At 39.5% G+C, this 18,263-nt stretch overlaps 4 protein-coding genes across 4 annotated transcripts; 2 read left to right on the top strand and 2 right to left on the bottom strand.

Moving 5' to 3' along the window:
* Positions 1-545: 545 nt before the first annotated feature.
* Positions 546-2,550, bottom strand: LOC110373641 (venom serine carboxypeptidase). The gene has a single exon (XM_021330969.3). The coding sequence runs from the start codon at positions 2,386-2,388 to the stop codon at positions 955-957; it is 1,434 nt and encodes a 477-aa protein (XP_021186644.3). The 5' UTR covers positions 2,389-2,550; the 3' UTR covers positions 546-954.
* A 474-nt stretch (positions 2,551-3,024) lies between these two features.
* Positions 3,025-4,773, top strand: LOC110373633 (venom serine carboxypeptidase). The gene has a single exon (XM_021330958.3). It carries the CDS (start codon positions 3,296-3,298, stop codon positions 4,736-4,738), a length of 1,443 nt encoding a protein of 480 aa, XP_021186633.1. The 5' UTR covers positions 3,025-3,295; the 3' UTR covers positions 4,739-4,773.
* Positions 4,774-4,903: 130 nt separating this feature from the next.
* Positions 4,904-7,077, top strand: LOC110373634 (venom serine carboxypeptidase). The gene has a single exon (XM_021330959.3). It carries the CDS (start codon positions 5,376-5,378, stop codon positions 6,762-6,764), a length of 1,389 nt encoding a protein of 462 aa, XP_021186634.1. The 5' UTR covers positions 4,904-5,375; the 3' UTR covers positions 6,765-7,077.
* A 694-nt stretch (positions 7,078-7,771) lies between these two features.
* On the bottom strand, positions 7,772-17,462 carry LOC110373632 (cell division control protein 45 homolog). The gene is made up of 10 exons (XM_064040359.1): positions 17,260-17,462; positions 16,892-17,182; positions 16,507-16,587; positions 15,915-16,046; positions 13,735-13,911; positions 13,285-13,442; positions 10,419-10,620; positions 9,257-9,454; positions 8,680-8,849; positions 7,772-8,282 (listed from the first exon to the last, which is right to left on the bottom strand). The coding sequence occupies exons 1-10, from the start codon at positions 17,308-17,310 to the stop codon at positions 8,141-8,143; spliced, it is 1,602 nt and encodes a 533-aa protein (XP_063896429.1). The 5' UTR covers positions 17,311-17,462; the 3' UTR covers positions 7,772-8,140.
* Positions 17,463-18,263: the final 801 nt, after the last annotated feature.

Raw genomic sequence — 18,263 nt, 5'->3', positions numbered from 1 at the left:
TGATGATTCATTTTTAACAAAATGAGTACATAGGTACTTGATAATAAATAATACATGCAGTAGGTACATAGTTCCTTAGCAACCCTCCATTCATTCAGAGACTAAGCAAAATGGCAACAGTTTAGAAATGTGTGGGTGTTAAAACAAAAGATAATGTAAGTAGGTATTTAGCCGTGGTTGATTACTCAGAACATCGTTACTGTATATTACTAATACTAGCGTCCTGTCTACCTACCTATTGGATCCACCATATCGGCCGATACAATCAGAGAAATTACGTTATTTTTATGAATAGGAGGTATCCTAAGAATCAGGTCCCAGGTTCGATTCTCATGTCAAATGGGTAGGTATTTTAAACTCGTAATAGTCTTTAGAAACTACCTACAGACTTGGTTTATAGGTACCGTTTGGTAAGTTAATGATTCATAAGCATGGCTACCGGTGTTACCTGCGGTGTCACCTACCTACGTCCTGGGGAAACTTCTTGAAAGAAATATTCAAATTGGTTCAGCACTTTCGGGGTCTTTAGGGTACAAACAACCAAAAAAATATTTCCTCTTATATTAGTAGGTACCTTCCTATAGTTAGGTAAAACTTAAGTAGATACAACTAAAATAAAAGACCATAATATTATGTATAAAAATATTTAATTCTTATGCCAAAGGTAACAAATAACTCTGATAGAAAACCACTATTATTATTTAATGTACTCAGGTTCATAGTAAACAATGATGTAATAAGTTGCAAATGTAGGTATGTATAGTTAAATGTGTTTTGCACAAATACCTATAAGTAACATGATTCATCAACATTGCATGTATAAAAGTAGAAATAACAAAGAAGATTTATAAACACCTTTCTTTCACCTTTTCTTGTACTTAGAATTCATATAAGACAAAGAACATAACTCAATGTAATATATGAGCGTTAAGAGCATCTTAAATGTAAAAAAAATCACTTAAATCCTAAATAAACACCCTTTTTAGGGCCATCAAAAGTTTTCTCATGTGTAAACCGAGTTATAAGATCTAGTGCCCATTTCGGCTGATCCCCTGGTACCATGTGCCCAGCATTCCTGACCATGATCTCAACTAGCTTCCCAGCCTGTTTCACATAGCCAGCCACTTCTCCGTCGACCTTCCAAACATACCGCTTTGCAGTCTTGTACTCTGCAGCACCAGTGAAGTTGAGATTTCTGAGGTAGTTTACAGTTAAGGGGTATGCCACAATGATGTCCAGTTGACCATTGTAGATCACCACATAGTAATGGTCTAGGAGCTCAGATATCCATGGAGCCACAGACTTCATTACATCTTGCTTCAGATGCTTTTCAACTATCGATCCATTATTGAAAGTTAGGTTTCCTACATGAATCATTCTACGGACTGCAGTCTTCTGCAGCATTGGGCCAAAGTCCTCATATTTAGTGTAATCCTTGGTATGCAAGAAGTTGAAATAGAAGTTGAAGCCTGTCAGGTTGGTGAACAAACTTTTGCCAGCAATCATATCACCATTCAAAAGTGAATCAAACGTATTGAAGGCCTCATCCCATTTGCCTTGTTTAATATAGTTTTTAGTCTTATTTTCATACAGCTCAAATTGTTGAGCTCCATTCCAATCAATGAGACCTATTTGATACAAATATTTGCCGTACACCAGCTGGTGTTCGGGGTCACTCAGACCATTGCCAATGGCAATTCCTTTCATGTTGATTTTCAGTTTTGCAGTGGGGTTCTTCTTGTGTATGGTGTAAGCCAGAGCAGGCACATACTTCCCGCCGTAAGACTCTCCGGTTACAAAGAACTTGTTCTGTTGCAGTTCAGGGAAGAGCTGGAAGAACTGTATCAGGGTGGAGTATAGCTGCTCTCCGACCTGCGTCTCGTTGGTGCAGTAGCCGCGGCTGTCGTTTGTGAAGCTGAACCCTGTACCCACGGGGTTGTCTATGTAGATCATGTGGTGGCTCAAGGCCCAGTTATACTTCCTTCTCTCAAATTTGTCGTTGCGCACTCTTATCGGACCATTTTCAGTGAACAGACCGTATAGAGAGGTGGCACCAGGCCCGCCCTGCAGCCACACAACGACTGGGGCGTCCTTATTGTTCGGAATCATCGCAGGGAAGTACCAGAAGAACTGATTGGAATCATACTTCTTGTTTACAGTAAAATAACCAGCGTAACTCTTGATACGAAGGGTTTCCGTGAATGGTACCCGAGCGAGTCGTCTACCTTCCGCAATTTTTCCACTCTCGACGTAAGGGGTGAGGAATAGCGGTGATCCAGGGTCACCTCCATCTCTTTCGCCAAGATTTAATTTTGGGTATCGGTGAAGGAAACCCTCAGTGTGGAAAAACACTTGTAAAAACAGAAGAGCCCACAGTGCACGCGCCATCGCGGTGCGACCGAATGGCCAAATACTGACCTAATTAGTCGGGTTCACAGTTTTTATCATGCCGGCGAGGAAAAATAATAAAATAATTATTATTTGTTTTGCCGGCTTATCACTGGCTTTTCTAAAAAATGTGGGTTTATTAATAATCTGTGGCTGCTTTGGATTGGTCTACATTGAAAACCATAGACTCGACAACTCAACATAGAACCACTGCTACCGTCAAAGTCGAGATTTAGTTTAAATTATATTTGCCGAGTATGTAGTAAATTATTGATACTGAAAGAAAGAAAGAAACTTATAAGTTCTTCTGTCATGGTACCGGCAAGTGATACGGAGGGATGAGGATCATTAATGAGGTGAGGAGGGATATGAGCATGAAAGTGGATGGATATAGTGGAAATGGACGACCAAAGAAGCAATAGATGGGTTTTCTAAACGATCCTTTTTTTCGATTCCTCCTTTCAGTACATAGCTAGCATCTTGATGATCAAGCGTTCAAAATCTGATAAAAACAGTAATGGTGGAATTTTTAATTTCGCTGTAACCATATCTTTTATAGAGTGATCGTAGTTTATGGTAGACCAATGACACTGCAATTTTGTATTTTAATAATATGTCTGTTGGAATTTAGTTGCTCAATCGACAAACTTATAAATGCACTCGTTTTTACTCTGAGAGATTTCATTGCATTGGAAAGATAAAAGCCAATGTAAAAATGTAAATGTTTGACCCTTTTGGCGCTAACAAGTGACAATGTCGAGTTAATCTGACATTGACATCGGAGGTGTCAAACTTGAAACTATCACCGGGAAAGAGGAAAATAAACAAGAAATCTTTTGAATATTTATTTGCTTTGGCGTTTTTTTGTGAGTTTCTATTATCCATCCGTACATATTTATAAACCACCATGAACTTACAACCTAATTCTTGGAATCTGTGGAAGATTTCCTTATCAGTTTCGGCACTGTTGAGTGCATTTTGTATTACAAATGCAGCTTTCTTTCCAAACTTGTATCCGAAGTTAAAACTGGAAGCTAGATCGAAGAAAGATGCTGGTGATCCTCTCTTGCTCACTCCGTATCTCAAAAAAGGTGCGATTTCACTTGCCCAAAACCTTTCTCGTGTATCTATTACGGACACCATAGGCTTTCGAAGCCATGCCGGTTATTTCACAATTGACGAGAAATACAACTCTAATTTGTATTTCTGGTATTTCCCGCCGTTTTCTAAGAAAGAAGAAGCTCCGGTCGTGCTCTGGCTGCAAGGAGGTCCAGGCGGTAGTTCTCTTTTCGGACTTTTCACGGAGTTAGGGCCGCTGTTAGCGAAAAAAGAAGGATTCGCTCTTCGAAAATATCACTGGGCTCTGAATTACCACCTAATATTCATTGATAACCCGGTTGGTACTGGGTTTAGCTTCACTGAGAGTGAAAATGCATATTGCACCAATGAAGACTGTGTTGCTAGAGGTCTATATGGGGCAATGAAGCAGTTCTTCCAAATGTTTCCGCATTTGAAAGGAAATGACTTCTATATAACAGGTGAATCTTATGCCGGGAAGTACATTCCTTCTCTAGCCATGGTCATACATCAAGAGAATGCCAAAAGTAGTGAAAAAATACACTTAAAAGGCATGGCAATAGGCAACGGATACTGTGACCCAAAGAATCAATTAGATTATGGTCACTACTTGTACCAGCTGGGGCTGATAGATGATAATCAGCTGAAAATATTCCTTAAATATCAAGATGAGATTGCCAACCGAATAGATCAGAAAGATTGGGTGCAAGCTGATATTCTCATGGATAGATTAATGGACGGAGAATTGACAAACTTCTCTTACTTTAAATACTTCACTGGGTATGAATACTACTACAACTACTTGCAAACTAGTGCAACAGATGACATGATTGTGTTCACAGAGTTACTGCAGAAGGACAATGTGAGACGCAGCGTGCACGTGGGGGGACGGCCATTTGACGATGGACAGCATGTGCAGCTGCTCCTAGCATCTGACATGCTTCAGACTGTGGCTCCAAAAATAGAGAAACTGCTATCCCATTATAGAATCATGTTTTATAACGGCCAGCTGGACATAGTAGTTGCCTACCCACTTACAGTAAACTTTTTGCATAAGTTGAAGTTTTCTGCTTCTGAAGAGTATAAAAATGCTAGGAGAGAAGTTTGGAAGGTTGGGGATGATGTAGCAGGGTATGTCAAAAAAGCTGGTAATCTTACGGAAGTATTGATCAGGAATTCTGGACACATGGTTCCTCAAGACCAACCAAAGTGGGCTTTGAACATGATTACGAGATTCATAGACAATACTTTTGACTTTCCAGTTATTTTTTAATCCTGTCTGTTGGAATAAATGGTTTATTAATAATTTTTGATTTGTTATGTTTGATAACTGATTATGATGTGGAAAATTCAGATCAATATTAGATGGTGATGGTACAGCCTATGTCAATAACCATGACATTTTTTTCTCATGTTATGTTATATTCTTTTGAAACTGATACCAGTAATTCTCCTGAGGAAACTGAACACTTTTCAACAGTACAAAAATGCCGTGTTGCATCGAAAACTTGGTAGCATTTATTTCCACTTACATGAAAAGAGATTAGCTTTCGCTATATGAAATGCGAGATATCACGCACGCACGCATGTATAAAATTTAATATATGCTATCTAGTTACCTTACTACGAATGCATGGAATGGAGTGCGCTAAAATGAAATCTGGACTAGGTATGGACAAAATGTATTTAACATAAAACCTCATCTTCTTTGATTTGATTGACGCCAATGTCGCTGTCAGATATGCCAAGATTCAGTGATTTCAAGATGAAGATATATTCCGTTTCGTATATACAAGGTACTATTTGGATTACGGATTTTTGGTTTCAAGGAGTCTCCCAAGGAGTTCATAAGAATTGGCACTGCAGCATTCAATAGAAACCAATCCCTTTGGGGTAATTATTCTGATCATATGTTTCTTTCGATCACGGTATTGGCCCTGTGTTGTTCCTTGGTAAACACAATATTCTTTCCAATTTACCCAAAATTGAAATTAGGCCCAAAACCTTCGAAAGACGCCGGCGATCCACTATTTTTAACACCTTACATTGAACGAGGATTAGTAAAGCTAGCCCAAAACCTGTCTCGAGTGTATCTGCCGCATACGCCTGAAGTCGCGAGCCATGCTGGCTTCCTGACGATCAACAAGCAGTTCAGCTCCAATCTGTATTTTTGGTATTTTTTACCATTTTCTAAGAACCATTCAGCGCCGGTCATTTTGTGGTTGCAAGGCGGACCTGGATGTAGTTCTCTCTACGGACTTTTCGCAGAAATAGGACCCCTTTGCGCAAGGAATCACAGATTGGTTTTGAGAAAATATCACTGGACTCTGCGGTACCACGTGATTTTCATTGATAGCCCTGTTGGCACCGGCTTCAGCTTTTCAAAAAACTCTAACGGTTATTGCGTCAACCAAGAATGTATTGCAAAAGGACTATATCGGGCATTGTGGCAGTTTTTTCAGCTTTTCCCATTGCTGTTGAGAAATGACTTCTACATAGCCGGCGAATCGTATGCTGGGAAGTATATACCGTCTCTTGGCATGGAAATTCACAAACAGAATGCCAGAAGAAGATTAAAAATGAATTTAAAAGGCATGGCGCTTGGCAATGCTTACTGCGATCCGTTAAACCAATTGGATTACGGTAACTACTTGTACCAGCATGGTATGTTGGACGGCAATGAGTTGGGCGTGTTTATAAAAATTCAAATGGACATTTACGTGTCAATAAGAAACAAGAATTGGTTGCAAGCGAACATACTAATGGACAGGTTGATGGACGGACAGGTCACACACTTCTCGCTGTTTAAGTTCTACACGGGGTACGATTCGTATTACAATTATTTGCATTCGACGTTGAAAAACGACGCGACGTCGTTCATAACTATAGTCCACAGGAATGACGTGAGACGCAGCATGCACGTGGGAGGGCTGCCGTTCAATGACGGGGAGACGGTGCAGTTGCTGCTGGCTCTGGACATGATGCAGTCCGTGGCTCCCTGTGTCGCCGAACTGCTGTCTCATTACCGAATGCTATTCTACAACGGCCAACTAGACATCGTTGTGGCGTACCCTCTCACGGAAAACTTCTTAAACAATCTGAATTTTGCCGGCGCAGCAGAATACAAAAGAAGTGGTAAAATAATATGGAAAGTGGGCAAGAATTTAGCTGGTTACATAAAGAATGCCGGGAACCTAACGGAGGCTTTGGTACGGAATTCCGGACATATGGTGCCGCAAGATCAACCGAAATGGGCTCTGGATTTGATAACGAGATTCATAGAGCGTAATTATGCATGATTTTATGGAGGCAATGAAGTGTCTGGTCGCTAGAACGTATAATTTTCGTATATTATCTAAGATTCTCGAATTAGATTAGCCTAGTATTATTATTGTAAATGATACGAACAAATCTCATTTATTTAGACACCCCTGTTAATTTTAATTTTGTCAAATTAAGTCTATATTTACGTTATTAATTTGTAAATGCCTTATAATTTTGAGATACTCATTGTTGTGCTGACGAATACGTGATTATCAAGTTTCCCTTGTGCAATATTCTGTATACGTAACTATGTTGTGTTTTATATGACGGAAATAAAAGTACATTTTTTTTATAATCAATTTTATTTACTTTATAAAGCAACTGAGTTATTACTAAATAAATATTATTCACTAAGACCTTACAATTAGAAACAGTCATATCAACAAACAAACACAAGTTAAGAGAATGGTGATTTTTTTATACGTAAAAACCACAATTCTTCCCACTTTTCACAACACACACAAACATACATTTTTAATCTTATGAAAATTAAACAGTAACTGATTTCAATTAATAAAAATTATTGATAAGTGAAATAATATCATACACAAAACTGGGACCAGTATTGAAATTAATATTTAAACTATGTATCCGATTGCTATATTTAATTAAAGATATTATAGGCGAATTATTTATTGAATCTTAAAACTATGATAGGTTTGAAGGCACAATTTTGTGATTTTCGTCTGTTAACTTAGCTAACTTACTTCATAGATTAGTTTATGATATTATTTTGTACATCTAGTTCATATCAGTTCGACTGCATTGTGTTGCGGGTACTTAAGACAATATTTACAGTTTCGCAATTCCTTATATACTATTTTTATTGTAGTGACTGGTAATGAGAAAAAACTAAAAAGATGATAACATTTTTAATTCATATGATGCTTATTCTGAAAGAATTGGTTTTAAAATAAGTGAGAAATTATAATTAAACTAATGTTTTCTGAAGGTTTTTTCCACATTCGGGTAATAAAAAAAAATTCTAGTGTATTTGCCAATGTTTATCAAGATTTTTAATCAGAATAGCGAAGATATAATGCGGGTAGAGATGTTTTTGTTTAGACTGGTATAACATAGTTTAGTGTAAAGTCCATTTCACGGAAGAAGTCCCGCGGAAAATTGTGGAACTATATATCTTTGTACGTATTTTCTGAGCTATCGCATAGCGCTGCGTCTGCGGGACTTCTTTCGTGAAATGTATAGTTCGTTGTTTTGAAGACCTTAGAAAGATTACCAACTGGAAAAGAACAGCCAAGCTTCGTGATAACTGGAGGATTATTGTAGAGGCAAAGACCCACAAAGGGTTGTAGAGCCAACGGAAGTAAGTAAGTGCGTTGTTTAGGTATGTTTAAGCGAGTAAAGCAGTGAGAGCGTCGAGGAACTGCGGGCGTTGTGCGAGCGGCAGCGTGATGACGGAGGAGTCCACGTGGTCCAGCGATACACTCGCGCCGCACTTCGTGGCTGCCTGCTCGAATGCTGCGCCGAATAGACTGTAGGAAATAGTTTATATAGTGAATATCATTAGGTAAATAAGATGTTTATAGTTATGGGCTGTAGGTTACATTGGTTTATTATGCTGTCGGTGAATTATGACCAATCCTTAGGATATTTAAAAGTAATCAATAAACAAATATGTATTTTGAAAAAAAAAGAGAATGTTCAGTTGCAAGTGACTCAACAGAAATTAATATTTGTGCTTGCAACAAGAGTTAAAGTATCCAGCCCGTAATGGAAAAAAATAAGGTTTTGCATCAGTCTTTTTATCGTCCCACTGCTAGGCACAGACGTCCTATCAAATGAAGAAGTATTGAGCGTTGATCACCACGCTTGCGGGTTGATGATTTCAAGCTTTTATCATTTAAAAGAAAAAGCATATTATGTACTAACTTCCTAGGCTCATGTTGGTATCTAGGCGGTATACCAAGCAGCAGACAGGTGGTGTCGTCTATGGGAGCGCTGGCTACAACAGCTCGCGAAGCCCCGGCCGCCGCCGCCGTCCACCGCGCTGCTACGCCCAGCCAGAGAGGACCGCGGACTATACGGGATTCTGGAGTACCCTGGAATATTGGTAAAAGGAAATTTAGTTCCTACTTCAGTAAGTTAGTATGATAAGAGCTCGTGGCTAAGTAAAAGCCCCGTGGATTAATCGATCATAAGGATAAGCAACGCTTGGCGCGGTCAGTCAGTAGATTATCATTACTTTCCGTGTTTTGGAAGGCACGTTAAATTAGTCTCCACTGTCATTTTACCATCTTTGGCGGTTGTTACGGGTAGTCAGAAGCTAGAAAGACTGACAACCGGTCTTATCAAGACGTTCTAGGTTTTCCCTGGGTGGAGGAAATCAGATAGGGCAATTCATCCTTGTAAAACACTGATTCTCAGCTGCAACCGGTTAAACTGAAGCTGACCCAAACATTTGGGAAAAGGCTCGAAAGATGATGTGTGTCCAGTGAGGGTGTATCACCTCCTGCACGATGAAGTAGCTGAAGGGTCCGGCGAGGTGCAGCTGTCGGCCGCTCAGCGTGGCGTGCACCACGCGCGCCACCGCCTGCAGCGCCGCCATGGCGCCCGCGCTGCCCAGCGACAGGCTCTCATTCTGCCCACTCTGGGTGTCTAGCGCTGAGAGGGCGTGTTGGAAGCCTTCCGCTTTTGGTATTGTTTCCTGAAAGAGAGAAGTGTACTTTATATGTAATGTGTTCGGTGTTGAAATGGCTCTGAAACTGACCCGACTACTGCGACCGTTGGTGAGCAAGTGGCAGCAGCTTCGTCAACTGCCTTATGTGTGCGGCACGAGGGCGTTGCGGCCGCAGTGAGTATGTATAGTGGTGGTATATAAAGTATAGAAGGAACTTTAAAAGTAGAATACATTGTGGCAGTCAATAAGGAGCGCACATTGGGGGAGCTAAAAGTCAGTAACCAGTAACGGAGGACATTAGAGGAATAAGTAGGGAGAGTACATTGGGGGAGTCAGTAGGAGTTGTATATTAGGAGTCAGTAAAGGGAGTATATTGGTGTATTCAGTAAGATAGTAAGTACATAGGGGGAGTCAGTGAGGTGTTACATTGGTGTAGTCAGCAATGGAAGTACATTGGGGAAGTCAGTGAAATCGTACATTGGGGTAGTTACACAACTCACATGTTCAATAAGTCCCATGATAGCGAACACAACATCCATGGCGGGCAGCGTGGGCGAGTGTACTCGCTGCAGCAGACACGTGGTGTGCGTGGGCGCGGGCAGCTTGTGCTTGGGGGCGGCGGCCTCCAGCGCCGGCAACAGCGAGCGGCGCAGCTCCACGTCCATCGAGCGGTACGCTTGGCGAGCTTGTTGGAGGGGGAGTCAGTAGGGGTGTCGATGGGGGCGTCAGTAGGGAGTCGATGGGGGCGTCAGTAGGGAGTCGATGGGGGCGTCAGTAAGGGGTCGGTGGGGGCGTCAATAGGGAGTCAATAGGCGAGTCAGTAGGGGGTCGATGGGGCTTCAGTAGGGAGTCGATGGAGCCTCAGTAGGGTGTCGATGGGGTGTCAGTAGGGGGTCGATGGGGGCGTCAGTAGGGGGTCGATGGGGAGTCAGTAGGGGAGTCGATGGGGGAAGTACCTACATTAGGGGAGTCAGTAGCAATAACAACTTACATGTTCAATAAGCCCCATGATAGCGAACACAACGTCCATGGCGGGCAGCGTGGGCGAGTGTACTCGCTGCAGCAGACACGTGGTGTGCGTGGGCGCGGGCAGCTTGTGCTTGGGGGCGGCGGCCTCCAGCGCCGGCAACAGCGAGCGGCGCAGCTCCACGTCCATCGAGCGGTACGCTTGGCGAGCTTGTTGGAGAGGGATACTGAAAAAAAAGTAGGATTATTTGTTTATATTTTTATTTGATTAATTTTATAATATACATATGTAAATTTAAATGCATAAAATGTTAGGTATGCTACTCTTATTGCATATTTAGAAACTTTTTACTATTATAGTGCCTGTTATAATATAAACCATGATTTTGTTAAATTTGTAATTAGTATTAGGTAGGTAGGTATAACTAATAAGGACAAGCAAAAGTCGTAAGATATACGAAAACAGAAACTAATAAATTAATAAAAAAACTTAGAATCATTTTTATGAAGTAGATACTAAATCAGATATGAAAAATTACAGACCGATTGCCCTTTTACCCATATTTGCAAAAATATTTGAGAAAGCTATTTATATTAATCTCTATAACTATTTTGATAAGTATCGTATTTTCTCTGATAAGCAAAAAGGTTTTAGGAAGAATATGTCCACAAACCTGGCTATATATGATTTTTTAAGTATGATATATCCTAGAGTAGATGCTAGGCAGCCTTCATTCGCTTTATTTATGGATATGACAAAGGCCTTCGACTTTGTTGACCACTCAATTTTATTAAACAAACTAGAGATGTATGGAATTAGGGGAAACGCTCTTGATTTATTAAAATCTTACCTAACTAACAGAACTCAAGTCACACTAATAACCAAAATCTCTACCAATACTAAAAATGAAACAGAATATAGATCAAGTCCTAGAACAGTTAAATTCGGAGTCCCACAGGGCAGTGTTCTAGGTCCATTGCTCTTTCTAATTTATATTAACGACCTTCCTGAGTCAACCAATGATAGAATGGTCCTATTTGCAGATGACTGTACAGTCGTTTATAATGATGAAAATGAAATCAATAACAGCTTATCTTCCATAATTGAATGGCTAAATAATAATAATTTATTAATAAACCTGGATAAAACTAAATTAATGCAATTCAGACAGAAAACGAATTATACATTAAATACAAAAATAGAGTATTCGGGAAAAGAAGTAAAACTAACCCCATCTACAAAATTTCTTGGAGTTCACATTGACAGCAATTTAAAATGGCAAACTCATATTGATTTTATATGCAAAAAAATATCACAATCCTCTTACAGCCTTTACCTCCTCTCCAAGAAAGTAAGCCTCCCCACTCTTCTGGTTGCATACCATGGATATGTTGTTTCCAGATTAAAATATGCAATAATCTTTTGGGGCAACGATACTAATTGGGAAAGAGTTTTTAAATGTCAAAAGAAATGCATTCGTGCCATGTGTGGTTTGAAAAAGACAGACAGTTGTAAAGAATACTTTAAGAAATTAAACTTACTTACAGTTCCATCAATATATATATTAGAATTGGCTCTATTTATAAAACAAAATCCTACATTATTTACTTTACAATCTGGATCACGCAATAGAAGTAGATTATATAATAACGTCAGCAGAACATTCAAGACAACTCTGTATGAAAAAAGTGTGTTTATTATGGCAACTAAAGTATATAACAATTTACCTAAAGATATAAGGGATTGTGATAATGTTAACATTTTTAAACATAAATTGTCCAACTTTTTGATAACCAACTGTTATTATTGTATTAATGATTTTCTATCAAAATAATTAGTGCTTATTATCATAGATATTTAGAATTTGTAACATGCCTATGTAATTAGGATAAATCTATACAATTATAGTTAGCTAGTAAGTACCATATTTGTATGCCCCATGTGGCTGATCACGGCATGAACAATTGTATATATTTCTTTTTTTAAGATCTTTGTACCATACCCGTGTTTCACAAATAAACCATTTGATTTGATTTGATTTGACAATCATTTCCAGGTTAAAAATCGTATGTAATTACAATCATAATAAAAACATTTAGTGTATTGACCCCGCTATTGATAACGTTCCTAACGTTTACCTATTGTTTTGAATTTCTAATCTTAGAAAAATAATTGGGTCATTCAATGAACTTCCATATAGAAACTATTTCGTTTAAAATATAAATAATATCGATAAATAGGTTTCGCGGTAATAATATTCGCTAAACAAAGTAATTTTGAAATATCTTTGTTTAAAGTTCTTTCAATTCAAACGTAGCTCGACAAACTTTTCAAGCAAAATGTGTACGATGTCAGTCGCGGGGACGCCATGATGTCAGTGTTGGGGACTAACTCATGACAGGCTACTTTTATAACATTTTTCCATATTTCGGGGTTTTTTTTTAGGGTTCCGTAACCAAAGGGTCAAACGGGACCCTATTGTTTTCGCTCCTCTGTCCGTCCGTGCGTCCGTCTGTCACCAAGCTGTATCTCGTGAACCGTGATAGTTAGAGTTGAAATTTTCTCAGATGATATTTTCTGTTGCCGCTATAAAAACAAATACTGAAAACTAAAAGAAAAGAAATCTTTTGGGGGGCTTCCAAACAACAAAAGTGATTTTTTTGCTTATTTTCTAAATCATTATTTACCATTGTACGGAACACTTCGGGCGCGATTCCGACTCGCACTTGGCCGGTTTTTTTTCTAAAAGAGCATGGTTAAACTTTTCGTGTCTGTTGAACCATGATTTTGTTAGAATAATAAGTGGTATAGTCGTGGGGAGTACTCCATAACTTCAGCAATGGGGACTACGCGATGATGTCAGTTGTGATATTCAAAGTACAGTACATACCCAGTATCAGCGAGCAGCTGCCTAAGCCTGGCGTGTCCAGCTCTCGTGTGCAGCCGCAGCGAGGGCGCCAGCGCCGGCGCGTGGCACAGCGCCGCCTCCAGCGACCAGCGCCGATATAGCGGCAGGCATACGTCCTTCTCTAGAGTTACGTGACAACCCTGGAAGAGAGAATTCATTAGTGTTGCGGATGGTATGATGTGCGCTACGATGGATCGTTCACTGTTCTTGCTGTGAGAATGTGGAATTCCTCTCTGTAGCTTCAAGGTTGGCTGTAAGAGAACCGAAGTCTGGGTTAAGCTCGCCGTTGTATATTTCACCGGAAAATAACAAGACTCGCAAGTTGATCAATTTGCTAGGTAGTTGATCAACTCTCGGAAAATAATAAACGGCAGCTGAAATGTACTATTTTACAAGTAGTCTGAAATCAGAAAGTCTGGCAGTGTTACGTACAGTTTTGTCGTGTTCTTGCGGCGTGTGCTCGCGCAGATGGTGGTGGTCGAGCAGCGCCTGCGCCGGCGCGCGGCGGCACAGCGCGGCGCCCGCCGCCGCCGCCACGCTGCCCGCCCACACGCCGCCCCAGCCGCAGCGAGACATGCGCCAGGCTAGCTCTAGAGCTATGCAGGCACTCTAGAAGAGAAAAAAGATTTGTCTATAAAGTCGCTTTAGGCCTAGCGCTCACCACTGGAAGCGCGTCGGAGCGCGTCAAATTTTTCTTGTATGCAGTGTAACGTTTAGGTTAGTGGTAGGTACCCTAGTAGGTAGAAAAATAAAAAGGAATTTAGTAAATTAGTATATAAGTATATTCTACAAAAAGATCGGCAGAGCCGGGAGTGGGTTTAGAATAATCGAGCTCGCGTTAAGTTCTGGCCCGATACAGTCTACTACTACTACTGGTCTATGTACATTTTTAACTCGCGATTGCATTGCATATAATTTAATCTGGAATAAACTATTGTGCTTTTAAAATTACATTTAGAGTCAGTGTATACCCCAGATCGGGTGAGTGTTGCAAAATATTACTTACTAGCTTTTGCCCGCAACTTCGTTCGCGTGGAATAGTGACTACCAGCAGATTTTTGATTTGACCAATAGATGGCGCTATATGTCCGGAATAATTTTATTTTTTTTTGCAATAAAAACTATCCTATGTCCTTTCTCAAGTTTCAAACTATGTCTGTACCAAATTTCACACAAATCGGTTCAGTAGTTTAGGCGTGCAGAAAAGACAGACAGACAGACAGAAAGACAGAAAGACAGACAGACAGACAGAGTTACTTTCGCATTTATAATATTAGTTTGGATTATGAGCATCTAGAAAAGTTATACGTGAGTACGTGACGTGTCGTAGAATGACTTGCTAATTTCATTGTGCATTCATTATGTTATTTCATGCTACGACCACGCCTTTGTTGCTGTTCTTATGGAATATTACCTATGGCCTATGTACTTATTTCCATAACGCTTTTAAAAAAATATCATGTGGTATTTGACCTTACATGACCGGTGCACTTTGACCGTGTCATGAGGGCCACGCCCTACAATTATTTTTCCATATTCTTCTTTACAAATAATTTGTTATAGAGTCTACCCATTTATTCATTCTTCATTTAAACTAGTGCTTTGCTTTTTAAATCATGCAAATACTTTCACCCTCATCACTTGCATTCAGATTACATTTTGTTAGCTGTAATTATGATTTGTCACGCTGCCTAGGCTGCCTCATCTCGATGCTATCTAGTGCTTGATCACTGCTTTCCTTTTAGTTAGGTAGTGAGTAAGTGGAAATCGGGATGTTGCAGTCGTGGCCGGAATATAACCGGACCGTAACTAAGACGGAACATAACGGACATTCCAGGGTTCAAGTACCTGACTACCTCCAGTGCACCTACCCTAAGTGCGCCTACCCTAAGTGTGTCTACCTACGTGCCTGTGTCTACCTACGTGCCTGTGTCTACCTACGTGCCTGTGTCTACCTACGTGCCTGTGTCTACCTACGTGCCGCGCCCATCTACGTCGTCCGGCATCTACTAGCGCGCTGCACACCTACCCCGCCTGACCGCTGCCGAGCTGCCTGACTATACAGGGTAGTAGTGTTTCTATAGCGGGCTGGAACTTAACGCGTGCTCGATTATTCTAAACCCACTCCCGGCTCTGCCGATCTTTTTGTAGAATATACTTATATACTAATTTACTAAATTCCTTTTTATTTTTCTACCTACTAGGGTACCTACCACTAAACCTAAACGTTACAGCAGCCCGTAATATCGAGTTATTAGACGTTGTCACGTAAAATTGCCTGAATCACTCAGGGACTATCTTCACACCAGTACAAGAATTTTTTGAACCGGTTCAGTAGTTCCAGAGCTTCTTAGATACAGGCAAACTTAGAAGAAGTACATATAGATATTTAAGAGCTTTATTACACAGACCTATTACATAAGAAGGGCATTCAATATTTTAGAGTTACAAGACTCCACTCTCAAATGTGATTAAAAAGTTTGACAAGTACTATCTAGTAACTCAAATAATATAATATTTAAAATAGTAGTAGTAGTTGGTAGTAGGGAAAAGACTTATACCCAGAGAAAAGAATAAAACTCCACAGTTCCAGGATAGCAAAGTAAACTTACAGGTTTCCCGTAATAAGAGAACTGCGTGTAGTTGAACATGAGGGTGTTCCTCCTCTCCTCCCAGGCGCGGCGCTCGCGGCGACGCTCCACCATCGCCTCCAGCCCTTCACGACCACTCTCGGCCTCCTCATTCTGATGGAAAATCAAATATCATTTATTCAAACTAGGCTGCAAGACAGCACTTTTGAACTCCTCCAAAACACCCACCCTTCACCACTTCCTATGTGTTATTGCTGGGAAAAATAAGTGGCGCAACAAATTCCCCAGCAACACATGTTTGCCTGTAGGTTAGAAGAACCTTAAACATTGTTCGATATATAAATTTGTATACAATGTAATTTGTATATTGCAGTGAGCATCAAATAGTCACTTACCTGATGCCAGTTGGTTTAATCGTTTGTCAGACCTTCTGGCTTCAACTACCAATAATGTCAAAAAATAATTACAAAATAATTTTAGAAAATCTGGACTTTAAAGTATGATATCGCCAATCTATTAAGCAAGTAAGTGACTGACATTCATACCTTTTCGGTATGAGAAGAGGCTGGGCAATAATACTTTGAATATATGATAGAATAAACTATAAGCTCACCTCCTCATCTTCTTCTTCATCTCTGAAAATATCATCAAAGTTTGGAATGTTCTCCTCGCTATCTTTGTACACTAGCCTCACCTAAAACAAATTTAAAATAAACAGTGTACATTATTGTACACACAAAATAATTATCATTTCAACCCATGAGGTCTTGAAGTGTTAAGATTATAATTACTTTAAGATTTGAACTATTTGAGCTTTAGATAAAGTATTGCAAAAATCAACACGAACAAACCTATCTGTATTTTTTTATTTTTAGAGATTTAAGCTCTGTAGATTTATGAATATTTCCATAAGTATATGACTTTTAAGACACTATATATTTATGTAAAGATTATAAAGCCTAGATATAAAAGAACAGCATCATAAACACACAACTTACCTGTCCGTCACTATAAACATTACAAACATCAGTAGGTTTGTGAGCGTCCAACACAAAGAACACAACTTCTTCCTCCGGCTGCAGGATATCCACCAAGTCTATGGTCCCCCCACAGTTCACCAGCACCACATACTTTATTTCTTCATTATTTTCTTCATAAGCCTGCTTTAACTCCCCAATACCCCCCACCGGCACCAATGTATACGACACATTATCACTTTTAAACAAACCCTGCAATATTTTACACGTGCAAATAGCATCCACGTCGTAATGAACTAATAATAACACCCTCTGAAACAAATAAAAGTTTCTGTAACACAAAAAAGTTTGGTTGTAAACTCGTAAACAATGCTTCAACTGCTACTCACGTTCCCTAGCAATACGTTGTAGAAATCGTTTTTTATGTCCTCTATGAACATCTTGGCATGTCACGGATGTAAAACCGTCCCAACTATCAGGAAATCATCTTAAATGCAAATTAATTTACACCACCAACGAAGTCAAACAGAAATAAAACACTGGAAACCGGAAAGCACCTGCAAATACGAACGAATCGAACTGTCAGAAGAAATGTCAACTAAACAATTCCCGCCAAAACTAACAATGCGTTCATACAATATTTATGGTAACGGTTTCAATCAGCTGACCGCTGAGTTATTCAAGCTCTTAATGAAAATAATTCTTGGAATCCTTATCATATTTCTTTCTTGGCGAAAAGAGGCAATAACTTTGAACTTACATTTTTGATCCTATTCTTCTTAATTCATACAAACCAAGTTCCTTTTTAGTCCTTTTACTTAGTGCGTTACATACATTGACATATATTCTGTTACATACAAACAGCAAATTGATACAGCAAAAAGACAACAAGGTAGGTAGAGCATAAAGCAGCAAATGTGTGTGCATGTAGGCACGATAGGTAAATTACAATCGTTTATTTCCAAAGATGTTTGAAATAAAAAACAGACACTTAAAATTAAAAACTCGTTTATTTGTATGCTTAAATAGGGTTAATGGTTATAAGTACAACTGGGTTATTATTTCAGTTTTTATTATGTTTCTTTTCCATCAGTGTTCATATGATTTATAAAGATTAACCATGGAGTTTCTTGCCCGTTATTCTCCATAGGAAGCTACTTTTGGAATGGGCAACTAGAATTAAACTTAGTTATATTTTTGACATTCATAAGTGCTTGAAAAAGTCTAAATCAGTTGTACAATTTGACTTTAATCTAAAGTACTTCCGATGTTGTGGCGGTGTTAATACGAAATCTTCATAAGTAGCATATATTGCGTACCAGAAGTAGTAATAGTGGATGGGCTCTGACTTGTCCTTTAGTTCCCTCTGTGTTCCCAGCTCTGTAGTAAACTC

Source organism: Helicoverpa armigera, chromosome 22 (genome assembly GCF_030705265.1).
Source record: "Helicoverpa armigera isolate CAAS_96S chromosome 22, ASM3070526v1, whole genome shotgun sequence".
NCBI lineage: Eukaryota > Metazoa > Arthropoda > Insecta > Lepidoptera > Noctuidae > Helicoverpa > Helicoverpa armigera.
The sequence above is the reverse complement of the archived record's forward strand: the minus strand, read 5'-3'. Positions and strand labels throughout refer to the sequence as shown.